General features: G+C 39.6%; 1 protein-coding gene across 1 annotated transcript in view; it reads left to right on the top strand.

Annotated features, from left to right (window-relative positions):
• The window catches only part of LOC128704810 (uncharacterized), a 28,880-nt gene extending 18,459 nt beyond the window's left edge, over positions 1-10,421 (top strand). Inside the window, exon 5 of the mRNA XM_053799951.2 lies at positions 7,746-10,421. Within this exon, the coding sequence (XP_053655926.2) occupies positions 7,746-7,913 (168 nt within the window). The 3' untranslated portion in view covers positions 7,914-10,421. The remainder of the gene's footprint in view (positions 1-7,745) is intronic.
• Positions 10,422-14,704: the final 4,283 nt, after the last annotated feature.

The raw sequence follows: 14,704 nt of genomic DNA, 5'->3' as shown, positions 1-14,704 counted from the left end.
CATTGAGAACTTAAAGACAATACTGTACAGTATTACTAATGTACAGTTCTTAATAATAAAGTATATTATAATAAATACTGTAATAAAAACTTTTTACCTTTCTTATTAACACTTTAACTAACACGGCAGTCTGTTCGTATGTCTCAGTGTTCAGAACTGCAATGTTTGTAAGTAGGTAGCATGTGTATATACATGAAATAAGATCACAGTAAACAGGTGATATCACAATATGCAGAACCATGGTGAAAAAATATTGAAATTGCAAGAACTTTCATGACTTCTCACATTATCAAGTGACTATGATTATCAGTCAGACTTAAGAAATATAAAGCACTTTATATTATGAATAAAGCTGTTTCTGGCAATCTGCCACAACAATTTAAGCAATAGGTAAATCATAGGCCTGAACCTAGAATAACTTCTCATAACAAGAATGTACTTGTTGTACCATACACTGAGAATTTATCAGTTCTGCCAAATGCCCTAAAGAGACTCAATATACAAGTTGTTTTTAAGAATTCATGGACTGCTAAGAGTATGCTGATCAAGAATTCTCCAAAACCTGGTATACTTGGTGTGTACAGGATTGGGTGTCAAGGATGTAACCTTTCATATGTTGGGCAGATGGGAAAACCTTTAAAGGTTAGAACCACTCAACAGCAGTATTCAGTAAGGACTGCTCAAGAATCTAGTGCAACATTCAACAACACACAAGTCTGTAATAATCGTTCCAAGTGGGCTGAGTTAAAAGCCATTGTTCCATGTACTTCATGGCTAGAAAGAAATATTCTTGAGTCGGCAATTATTTTACATGATAAACTTTCATTATTTAATGGTAGTTATGGGTTATTTAAGCTTGATTCATTTATAACTGAGGCTATCATGCACAATCTGAAACCCAATTCTTATATGAATGCCATGGATTGCCTTACGTGTCAGGGTTCCACAAATAGGCACTACTACGAGTCCTCTTCCTAGTGAGGCTCGACCTGTGTCTACCCACAAAATGAGTTTGCCCTAGATTTACATTTTCCTTATATAGTTGTGTAATTTTCCCAAAGGCAAATTGCCACACAAAGCTTTATTCACAATATAAAGTGATTTATATTTCTTAAGTCCAATCGATAATCTTGATAACCAATTTGTTACCAATGTTAATTTTGCTGGATGACCAGTATGTTACCAATGTTAATTTTGCTAGATGACCAGTATGTTACCAATGTTAATTTTGTTAGATAACCACTAAATTATCTTTGCTTATGCACCGATTTTTATCTGTTTCCTGTAATACTTAATCTCCCTGGCACTAGGCACTGGTTGTGCCTGGCACTAGGCACTGGTCATGTCTGGGGTAATGAATGTTCCCCTCCACTACCCTCAGACTCAGCAAAGCGTCTCTCGGAACAAATTTGCTAAAATTACTTACTAATTTCTGCAACATTGCAAGGTCCTGATGATGTGTTGATTGCAACACATAAGGCCCAGAACTATCACTCAACTCTCTCTGTGGTTTTTTGCATATACATATATATATATATATACACACCACACATTGCCCTCAGACATGACATCTCCACTGCCTCCAGCCTTCTCCTCGCTGCAACATTCATCACCCACGCTTCACACCCATATAAGAGCGTTGGTAAAACTATACTCTCATACATTCCCCTCTTTGCCTCCAAGGACAAAGTTCTTTGTTTCCACAGACTCCTAAGTGCACCACTCACTCTTTTTCCCTCATCAATTCTATGATTCACCTCATCTTTCATAGACCCATCCGCTGACACGTCCACTCCCAAATATCTGAATACGTTCACCTCCTCCATACTCTCTCCCTCCAATCTGATATTCAATCTTTCATCACCTAATCTTTTTGTTATCCTCATAACCTTACTCTTTCCTGTATTCACCTTTAATTTTCTTCTTTTGCACACCCTACCAAATTCATCCACCAATCTCTGCAACTTCTCTTCAGAATCTCCCAAGAGCACAGTGTCATCAGCAAAGAGCAGCTGTGACAACTCCCACTTTGTGTGTGATTCTTTATCTTTTAACTCCACGCCTCTTGCCAAAACCCTCGCATTTACTTCTCTTACAACCCCATCTATAAATATATTAAACAACCACGGTGACATCACACATCCTTGTCTAAGGCCTACTTTTACTGGGAAAAAATTTCCCTCTTTCCTACATACTCTAACTTGAGCCTCACTATCCTCGTAAAAACTCTTCACTGCTTTCAGTAACCTACCTCCTACACCATACACTTGCAACATCTGCCACATTGCCCCCCTATCCACCCTGTCATACGCCTTTTCCAAATCCATAAATGCCACAAAGACCTCTTTAGCCTTATCTAAATACTGTTCACTTATATGTTTCACTGTAAACACCTGGTCCACACACCCCCTACCTTTCCTAAAGCCTCCTTGTTCATCTGCTATCCTATTCTCCGTCTTACTCTTAATTCTTTCAATTATAACTCTACCATACACTTTACCAGGTACACTCAACAGACTTATCCCCCTATAATTTTTGCACTCTCTTTTATCCCCTTTGCCTTTATACAAAGGAACTATGCATGCTCTCTGCCAATCCCTAGGTACCTTACCCTCTTCCATACATTTATTAAATAATTGCTGCCTCCTCTTTTATATATTCACCTCTCTATATATATATATATATATATATATATATATATATATATATATATATATATATATATATATATATATATATATATATATATATATATATATATATACATATGCAAGGAATTCGCAAGAGCAGGTGAAATATACACAAACACTGATCTCTGGCTGAAGGAGACTCGAACCTACGAACCTTGGAACAAGGTATGCAGTGCTATACCAATCTACCCACACTGGACCAATACCTTGGAGTCCATCTTGAGCTAGACTTTGATCCAAGGCAGCCAGCTTTCAGGAAGAAGGCTTACAGCTTTTCATCTCATCCCCTGCATGCATCAGCCTTACTACAGATATTAACAATGCAAGGAATTCGCAAGAGCAGGCAAAATATAGTAAGGCTGATGCATGCAGGGGATGAGATAAAAAGCTGTAAGCCTTCTCCCTGAAAGCTGGCTGCCTTGGATCAAAGTCTAGCGCAAGCTGGACTCCAAGGTATTGGTCCAGTGTGGGTAGATTGGTAAAGCACTGCGTACCTTGTTCCGAGGTTCGTAGGTTCAAGTCTCCTTCAGCCAGAGATCAGTGTTTGTTTATATATACACCTACCATCCGACTTATGACCGAGTTCGGTTCCGAGAAACCGGTCGTAAGTCGAAATGGTAGTATGTCGAACTTTACTACTGAATATCAACAAAACATTTTTGTAATGACTTTATTTTATTGTTTTATTTTGGTATTTCATGTTTTACTTTACTTTTTATGTTGTTAGTACTGTATTTTATACTGTAAGGTTTAGGATAAACACTCTGTACAACACAAATAGTTGTTTATTTCCCAGAAATTTGGGATAAAAAACACGGTCGTAAGTCGAGTGGTCGTAAGTCGAGCAGGTCGTAAGTCGGATGGTAGGTGTGTGTATATATATATATATATATATATATATATATATATATATATATATATATATATATATATATATATATATATATATATATATACAGTGGTCCCTCGATAATCGTAGGGCTCGATAGTCGTAATTTTCGGAAATCGTAATGATATTTTCATCAAAACATTGGCTCGCTAATCGTAGATTGACTCGCGAATAGTCATTCGTCAGGGATGCGTACTCACACTCTGAGCCGCCCCAGCCTCCCTTCCCAGCCAGTGTGGCATTGTTTACCATTGAGCGACGGTCCCCTCACTTGCTCATACGAAATATTTCATAATATTCCATTCATTTTAGTGCTTGCAACTACTAAATAAGCTACCATGGCACCAAAGAAAGCTCCTAGTGCCAAGCCTTTGGTAAAGAAGGTGAGAAATACAATTGAATTTAAGAAAAACATCATTGAACAATATGAAAGTGGTGTACGTATGGCCGAACTGGCCAGGATATATAACAAACCCCATACAACCATAGCTTCCATCGTGGCCAAGAAAAAGGAAATCAAGGACGCTGTTGTTGCAAAGGGGGTAAATATGCTGACAAAAATGAGGTCATCAGTACTCCAAGAGGTTGAGAAGTTATTATTGGTGTGGATAAACGAGAAACAATTAGTAGGAGATAGTCTTATGACGTCGATTATTTGTGAAAATGCTAGGCAGTTGCACGACGATCTGGTAAAGAAATTGCCTGCAACTAGTGGTGATGTGAGTGAATTTAAGGCCAGCAAAGGTTGGTTTGAGAGATATAAGAACCGTATTGGCATATACAGTATGGTAAGGCATGGTGAGGCTGCCAGTTCGAACCACAAAGCGGCTGAAAAATATGTGCATGAATTCAAAGAGTACATAGAGGTTGAAGGACTGAAACCTGAACAAGTGTTCAATTGTGACGAAACAGGCCTCTTTTGGAAGAAAATGCCAAAGAGGACCTACATTACTCAGGAGGAAAAGGCACTGCCAGGACACAAGCCTATGAAAGACAGGCTGACGCTCATGTTCTGTGCTAATGCTAGTGGGGATTTCAAAGTGAAGCCGTTACTAGTGTACCATTCTGAAAATCCCAGAGTGTTCAGGAAAAACAATGTTATGTGTTGTGTTTTGGAAATCTAATAGTAAGGCATGGGTCACGAGGGAAATTTTCGTCAAGTGGTTCAATGAAGTGTTTGGCCCTAGTGTTAAGAATTACCTCCTGGAAAAGAAATTGGATCTCAAGTGCCTCCTAGTAATGGACAATGCACCTGCTCATCCTCCAAACTTGGATGACCTAATTTTCTAGGAGTTTGGGTTCATCACAGTAAAGGTCTTGCCCCCGAATACCACTCCTCTCCTCCAACCCATGGACCAGCAGGTCATTGCAAACTTTAAAAAACTCTACACCAAAGCAATGTTTCACAGGTGCTCTAATGTGACCTCAGACACTCACTTGACCCTAAGAGAGTTTTGGAAAGAACACTTCAGTATCCTCCATTGCACAAGCCTTATAGGTAAGGCTTGGGAGGGAGTGACTGCCAGGACTTTGAACTGTACTTGGAGAAAATTGTGGCCAGATTGTGTCCACAAGAGGGATTTTGAAGGGTTTGAGGCAGCCCCTGATGAGCCTATGTCAGTTGTGAACTCTATTGTGGCACTGGGGAGTTCCATGGGGTTGGATGTGAGTTTGGAGGATGTGGAAGAGTTGGTGGAAGACCACAACGAAGAGCTAACCACTGAGGAGCTGCAAGAGCTTCAGTAGGAACAGGAACAGATTGCAGTTCAGAATCTTGCTGCAGAGGAGGAGGAAGAGAGATGGAAGAAGTTGCCTTCTTCAAAAATTAAGGAGATTTTTGAAATGTGGGGTAAGATGGAAAGATTTATGGAGAAACATCACCCTGACAAGGCTGTTGCAAGCCATGTTGGCAACATGTACAGTGACAAAGTCTTTGCCCATTTTAGGGAAGTGTTAAAGATACGCCAGAAACAAAGCTCTCTGGAGAGTTTTTTTGCGGGACAGGACTCCAGTGACTCTCAAGCTGGTCCTAGTGGCATTAAGAAACAGAGAAGAGAAGTAACCCCAGAAAAGCACTTGGTACCTGAGGTGTTGCTGGAAGGGGATTCCCCTTCCAAACTATAAACAATCCACTCTCTCTCCTCCTCCAGTCTCCCATACACTAAGAAGAATCACCAATAAAGGTAAGTGTTATGCTGTTAATGTTTCATTCATCATGTCCCATTGTATTGTTTATGTACTACATGTATATTTCATGTAAAAAAATTTTTTGTTTTAATACTTCTGGGTGTCAGGAATGGATTAATTGTATTTACATTATTTCTTATGGGGAAAATTGATTCAAAAATCGTGAATTTCGATAATAGTAACACCTCCAGGAACGGATTAATTACGATAAACTAGGGACCACTGTATATACACCTACCATCCGACTTACGACCACTCGACTTATGACCGTGTTTTTTATGCCAAATTTCTGGGAAATAAACAACTATTTGTGTTGTACAGAGTGTTTATCTTAAACCTTATAGTATAAAATACAGTACTAACAACATAAAAAGTAAAGTAAAACATGAAATACCAAAATAAAACAATAAAGTCATTACAAAAATGTTTTGTTGATATTCAGTAGTAAAGTTCAACTTACGACCATTTCGACTTACGACCGGTTTCTCGGAACCGAACTCGGTCGTAAGTCGGATGGTAGGTGTGTATATATTTATATATATATATATATATATATATATATATATATATATATATATATATATATATATATATATATATATATATAGATATATATATATATATATATATATATACACACAATGTCGTGCCGAATAGGTAAAACTGGTCAATTAGCAAGAACTCATTTAAAGTTAAGTCCTTTCTAAAAATTTCTCTTATACATTTAATGATACATTTTTTCATTTATGTTAATGTGTGTGTGTGTGTGTGTGTGTGTACTCACTAACTGTGGTTGCAGGGGTCGAGTCACAGCTCCTGACTCTGCCTCTTCACTGGTGGCTACTAGGTCCACTCTCTCCCTGCTCCATGAGCTTTATCATACCTCATCTTAAAGCTATGTATGGATCCTGCCTCCACTAAATCACTCTCCAGACAATTCCACTTACTGACAACTCTATTGTTAAAGAAATACTTTCTAACATCCCTGTGACTCATCTGAGTCTTCAACCTCCAGTTGTGACCCCTTGTTGCTGTGACCCCTAGGTGTTGTGTCCCTTTGTTGCTGTGTCTCCTTGTTGATGTGTCCCCTTGTTGCTGTGACCCCTAGGTGTTGTGTCCCCTTGTTGCTGTGTCCCCTTGTTGCTGTATCCCCTTGTTCTTGTGTCACATCTCTGAAACATCCTGTCTCTGTCCACCTTGTCAGTTCCTCTCAGTATTTTGTGTTGTTATCATGTCCCTACTATCCTTCTGTCAGGCTGAGTTCCCTTAACCTTTCCTCATAGGTGATTCCCCTTAGCTCCAGGACTAGTCTTGTTGCAAACCTTTGCACTTACTCCAATTTCCTGACATGCTGGACCAGGTGTGGGCTCCACACTGGTGCTGCATACTCCAATATAGGCCTTACATACATGGTGTACAGTGTCTGATGTACACGGTGTACAGAATCTTGAACGGCTCATTACTGAGATGCCAGAATGCTATTTTCAGGTTTGCCAGGCGCCCATATGCTGTAGCAATTATCTGGATGATGTGCTTGGTGTTATACTCACCCCAATATCCTCTTTCCTGAGTGAGGTTTGCAGTCTTTGGCCACCTAGCCTGTACTCTGTCTGTGGTCTTCTCTGACCTTCCCCGATCTTCATGACTTTGCACTTGGTGGGGTTAAACTCCAGGAGCCAGTTGTTGGACCAGGCTTGCAGCCTGTCTAGATCCCTTTGTAGTCCTGCCTGGTCCTCCTCCGACTGAATTTTCCTCATTAACTTGACCTGCGTGTGTGTGTACTCACCTATTTGTGGTTGCATTGGTTGATTCACAGCCCCTGGCCCCATACGTGTTTGTGTGTGTGCACATGTGTGAGGGGCTACAGACAGAGACAATCAGTCAGTCAGTGGATTTGTATAAATTTGTATAAATTATGCCAAAATGCATTAATGTATTGTTGTAATGCAGTATTGTTGTATTATATTATTGTATTACAGATGCTGGTGTTACGAGAGAGAGAGTCATGGTTGAGACAAGCTCTAGCTCCCTGTTGTTCACCCACCAGCTACACCTCCATGCAGGTGTTGTTCAGGTCTGGTACTGACCGGGTGGAACACATGCAAATACCTGACTTCCTGGTACAGTCATGTGGCTGTAATGGTTAGCATAACAGTGCTTGTCACTGTAATATATCTGTCCACACACCTGGGTGATGCTGTATGTAATGTACAGCAGCTGTAGTCACTGTTATTGACACTGTACCTTGAACAATGTGCATAACAGTGACACTGTACCCTGAACAATGTGCATAGCAGTGGCACTGTACCCTGAACAATGTACATAACGGTGACACTGTACCATGAACAATGTGCATAGCAGTGGCACTGTACCCTGAACAATGTACATAACGGTGACACTGTACCCTGAACAATGTATGTAAGTGACACTGTACTCAGAATAATGTACATAACAGTGACATTGTACCATGAACAACCTGCATAACAGTGACACTGTACCATGAACAATGTACATAACAGTGACACTGTACCCTGAACAATGTGCATAGCAGTGGCACTGTACCCTGAACAATGTACATAACAGTGACACTGTACCCTGAACAATGTACATAACAGTGACACTGTACCCTGAACAATGTATGTAAGTGACACTGTACTCAGAATAATGTACATAACAGTGACATTGTACCATGAACAACCTGCATAACAGTGACACTGTACCATGAACAATGTACATAACAGTGACACTGCACCCTGAACAATGTACATAACAGTGACACTGTACCATGAACAATGTACATAACAGTGACACTGTACCCTGAACAATGTACATAACAGTGACACTGCACCCTGAACAATGTACATAACAGTGACATTGTACCATGAACAACCTGCATAACAGTGACACTGTACCATGAACAATGTACATAACAGTGACACTGCACTCTGAACAATGTACATAACAGTGACACTGTACCATGAACAATGTACATAACAGTGACACTGTACCATGAACAATGTACATAACAGTGACACTGTACCCTGAACAATGTACATAACAGTGACACTATCATGAACAATGTGGAACAAAAGTACACTGATGTGGTCAGTGTGGTAACATAGTTATGTAACATGCAGTTATGTGACATGGTTATGTTACATAGTTATGTGACATGGTTATGTAGCAAGGAGTTATGTGACATGGTTATGTAACATGCAGTTATGTGACATAGTTATGTAGCAAGGAGTTATGTGACATGGTTATGTAACATGCAGTTATGTGACATAGTTATGTAACATACAGTTATGTGACATGGTTATGTAACATACAATTATGTGACATAGTTATGTAACAGTTATGTGACATGGTTATGTAACATACAGTTATGTGACATGGTTATGTAACATACAGTTATGTGACATGGTTATGTAACATACAGTTATGTGACATGGTTATGTAACATACAGTTATGTGACATGGTTATGTAACATGCAGTTATGTGACATAGTTATGTAACATAGTTATGTGACATGGTTATGTAACATACAGTTATGTGACATGGTTATGTAACATGCAGTTATGTGACATGGTTATGTAACATAGTTATGTGACATGGTTATGTAACATACAGTTATGTGACATGGTTATGTAACATACAGTTATGTGACATGGTTATGTAACATAGTTATGTGACATGGTTATGTAACATACAGTTATGTGACATGATTATGTAACATACAGTTATGTGACATGGTTATGTAACATACAGTTATGTGACATGGTTATGTAACATGCAGTTATGTGACATGGTTATGTAACATACAGTTATGTGACATGGTTATGTAACATACAGTTTTGTAACATACAGTTATGTCACATAGTTGTCACATAGTTACATCACATAGCTGTCACATAGTTACATCACATAGTTGTCACATAGTTACATCACATAGTTGTCACATAGTTACATCACATAGTTGTCACATAGTTACATCACATAGTTGTCAGTTACATCACATAGTTGTCACATAGTTACATCACATAGTTGTCACATAGTTACATCACATAGTCACATCACATAGTCACATCACAGATACATCACATAGTTGTCACATGGTTACATCACATAGCTATCACATAGTTGTCACATAGTTACATCACATAGTTACATCACATAGTTGTCACATAGTTACATCACATAGTTGTCACATAGTTACATCACATAGTTACATCACATAGTTGTCACATAGTTACATCACATAGTTGTCACATAGTTACATCACATAGTTACATCACATAGTTGTCACATAGTTACATCACATAGTTACATCACATAGTTGTCACATAGTTACATCACATAGTTACATCACATAGTTGTCACATAGTTACATCACATAGTTACATCACATAGATACATCACATAGTTGTCACATAGTTACATCACATAGTTACATCACATAGATACATCACATAGTTGTCACATAGTTACATCACAGTTACATACATCACATAGTTACATCACATAGTTATGTCACATCAAGATCTCATTTTCTTGCATAATATTGTATAATAAATTTATTGTTGCAAAATACATTTAATGTTGACCATGTTTTAGTGTACACTGAAGACCATTGTACACTATGTACATTGTACACTATGTACATCATGTACATTGTACACTATGTACATCATGTACATTGTACACTATGTACATCATGTACATTGTACACTATGTACATCATGTACATTGTACACTATGTACATTGTACACTATGTACACTATGTACATTGTACACTATGTACATCATGTACATTGTACACTACGTACATCATGTACATTGTACACTATGTACATCATGTACATTGTACACTACGTACATCATGTACATTGTACACTACGTACATCATGTACATTGTACACTACGTACATCATGTACATTGTACACTATGTACATCATGTACATTGTACACTATGTACATCATGTACATTGTACACTATGTACATCATGTACATTGTACACTATGTACATCATGTACATTGTACACTACGTACATCATGTACATTGTACACTATGTACATCATGTACATTGTACACTATGTACATTGTACACTACGTACATCATGTACATTGTACACTATGTACATCATGTACATTGTACACTATGTACATCATGTACATTGTACACTATGTACATGTACATTGTACACTATGTACATCATGTACATTGTACACTATGTACATCATGTACATTGTACACTATGTACATCATGTACATTGTACACTATGTACATTGTACACTATGTACATGTACATTGTACACTACGTACATCATGTACATTGTACACTACGTACATCATGTACATTGTACACTATGTACATCATGTACATTGTACACTATGTACATCATGTACATTGTACACTATGTACATCATGTACATTGTACACTACGTACATCATGTACATTGTACACTATGTACATGTACATTGTACACTATGTACATCATGTACAGTGTACACTACGTACATCATGTACATTGTACACTATGTACATCATGTACATTGTACACTATGTACATTGTACACTATGTACATCATGTACATTGTACACTATGTACATGTACATTGTACACTATGTACATCATGTACATTGTACACTATGTACATCATGTACATTGTACACTATGTACATCATGTACATTGTACACTATGTACATCATGTACATTGTACACTATGTACATCATGTACATCGTACACTATGTACATCATGTACATTGTACACTATGTACATGATGTACATTGTACACTATGTACATATGTATGTATGAACTCTCATGTATCTCTGGACTGTATTATACATTAATGTATTATACATCAGGGCAGTTACTGACTGAATGATGGTAATGTATTTTCGTCAATGAGTCACCTTGATCAGTAGGAAGGTGAAGGTTCAGGTGGTCTCCTAATTAGTGAGTTTTTTAATGTGGTAATTAGGTGATCTGTGGTTTAAAGTTAATGAAAGAACCCGTGAACGATCCTGAGGCGGGATCGATCACTGCTCACCTAGCAGTAAGTAGGTACCTGAGTGTTAGTTACCTTAGACTTGCTGTCAGTGTTCATCTAGCAGTAAGTAGGTACCTGGGTGTTAGTCACCTTACACTTGCTGTCAGTGTTCACCTAGCAGTAAGTAGGTACCTGGGTGTTAGTCACCTTACACTTGCTGTCAGTGTTCATCTAGCAGTAAGTAGGTACCTGGGTGTTAGTTACCTTACACTTGCTGTCACTGTTCACCTAGCAGTAAGTAGGTACCAGGATGTTAGTTACCTTACACCTGCTGTCAGTGTTCACCTAGCAGTAAGTAGGTACCTGGGTGTTAATTACCTTACACTTGCTGTCAGTGTTCACCTAGCAGTAAGTAGGTACCTGGGTGTTAGTTACCTTACACCTGCTGTCAGTGTTCATCTAGCAGTAAGTAGGTACCTGGGTGTTAGTCACCTTAGACTTGCTGTCAGTGTTCACCTAGCAGTAAGTAGGTACCTGGGTGTTAGGTGACTTGTTGGTGGCATCCTGGGGGAGGGAGTAAGGATCATTGCCTGGCTTATCCTGGGATATTAAACCATCCGAGATGAATAATCCAGTGTTATCCTAGGATAATAACTATTTGGAGTTAATAATCCTAAGTTATCCTAGGATAATAACCATTTGGGGTTATTCTAGAATAATCATTTTGGGTTAATAATCCTATCTTAGGCCTATTTTCCCCTTGGTGAAATATTTAAATTTTGTCAAGTTTACCCATAAATTATTTACGTTTTCTTCTTTACAATTAAAGTTTTCTGTAACTGAATTACGAACAGTAGGCCTACTAGCCCATGCTAGGTAGGTCTAACTCACTGTCATCATTACAGCAGGCCTACTGGCCCATGCTAGGTAGGTCTAACTCATGGTCATCATTACAGCAGGCCTACTGGCCCATGCTAGGTAGGTCTAACTCATGGTCATCATTGCAGCAGGCCTACTAGCCCATGCTAGGTAGGTCTAACTCATGCTCATCACTGTAAGCAAATTCAGTCTATCCTCGTAGGATAGACAGTGCCCTCAGTCTATCCTCGTAGGATAGACAGTGCCCTCAGTCTATCCTCGTAGGATAGACAGTGCCCTCAGTCTATCGTCGTAGGATAGACAGTGCCCTCAGTCTATCGTCGTAGGATAGACAATGCCCTCAGTCTATCCTTGTAGGATAGACAGTGCCCTCAGTCTATCCTCGTAGGATAGACAGTGCCCTCAGTCTATCGTCGTAGGATAGACAGTGCCCTCAGTCTATCCTCGTAGGATAGACAGTGCCCTCAGTCTATCGTCGTAGGATAGACAGTGCCCTCAGTCTATCCTCGTAGGATACAGTGCCCTCAGTCTATCCTCGTAGGATAGACAGTGCCCTCAGTCTATCCTCGTAGGATAGACAGTGCCCTCAGTCTATCCTCGTAGGATGGACAGTGCCCTCAGTCTATCCTCGTAGGATAGACAGTGCCCTCAGTCTATCCTCGTAGGATAGACAGTGCCCTCAGTCTATCGTCGTAGGATAGTGCCCTCAGTCCATCGTCGTAGGATAGACAGTGCCCTCAGTCTATCGTCGTAGGACAGACAGTGCCCTCAGTCTATCGTCGTAGGACAGATTTCTGATACATGGGATCAAATTTATTACCCACAGAGGCACTGTATTATCTACAGTGGTACTGTATTATCCACAGTGGTACTGCCCACAGTGGTACTGCCCACAGTGGTACTGTATTATCCACACTGGCAGTTATCCAGAGTGGTACTGTATTATCCACAAGGGTACTGTATCACCCAGTGGTACTGTTATCCAGTGGTACTTTATCACCTAAAGTGGTACTACCTGTGGTACTGTATTATCCACAGTGGTACTGTGTTATCCACAGTCGTACTTTATTATCCACAGTGGTACTACCCAGTGGTACTGTATTATCCACAGTGGTACTACCCACAGTGGTACTGTATTATCCACAGTGGTACTACCCACAGTGGTACTGTATTATCCACAGTGGTACTACCCTGTGGTACTATATTAACCACAGTGGTACTACCCAGTGGTACTGTATTATCCACAGTGGTACTACCCAGTGGTACTGTATTATCCACAGTGGTACTACCCACAGTGGTACTGTATTATCCACAGTGGTACTACCCACAGTGGTACTGTATTATCCACAGTGGTACTACCCTGTGGTACTGTATTAACCACAGTGGTACTACCCAGTGGTACTGTATTATCCACAGTGGTACTACCCAGTGGTACTGTATTATCCACAGTGGTACTACCCAGTGGTACTGTATTATCCACAGTGGTACTACCCACAGTGGTACTGTATTAACCAGTGGTACTATCCAGTGGTACTGTATTATCCACAGTGGTACTACCCACAGTGGTACTGTATTATCCACAGTGGTACTACCCACAGTGGTACTGTATTAACCACAGTGGTACTACCCACAGTGGTACTGTATTATCCACAGTGGTACTACCCGCAGTGGTACTGTATTATCCACAGTGGTACTACCCACAGTGGTACTGTATTATCCACAGTGGTACTACCCTGTGGTACTGTATTATCCAGTGGTACTACCCACAGTGGTACTGTATTATCCACAGTGGTACTACCCACAGTGGTACTGTATTATCCACAGTGGTACTACCCACAGTGGTACTGTATTTCCCAGTGTTCACTTCTTTCTGGCTGTGTTCAGTGTTCTTCCTGTGTTCAATGTCCTTCCTGGCTGTGTTCAGTGTTCTTTCTGGCTGTGTTCAGTGTTCTTCCTGTGTTCAATGTCCTTCCTGGCTGTGTTCACTGTTCTTTCTGGCTGTGTTCAGTGTTCTTCCTGTGTTCAATGTCCTTCCTGCTGTGTTCACTGTTCTTTC

Source organism: Cherax quadricarinatus, chromosome 8 (assembly GCF_038502225.1).
Source record: "Cherax quadricarinatus isolate ZL_2023a chromosome 8, ASM3850222v1, whole genome shotgun sequence".
Lineage (NCBI taxonomy): Eukaryota > Metazoa > Arthropoda > Malacostraca > Decapoda > Parastacidae > Cherax > Cherax quadricarinatus.
This window is presented reverse-complemented; position numbering and strand designations above follow the sequence as displayed.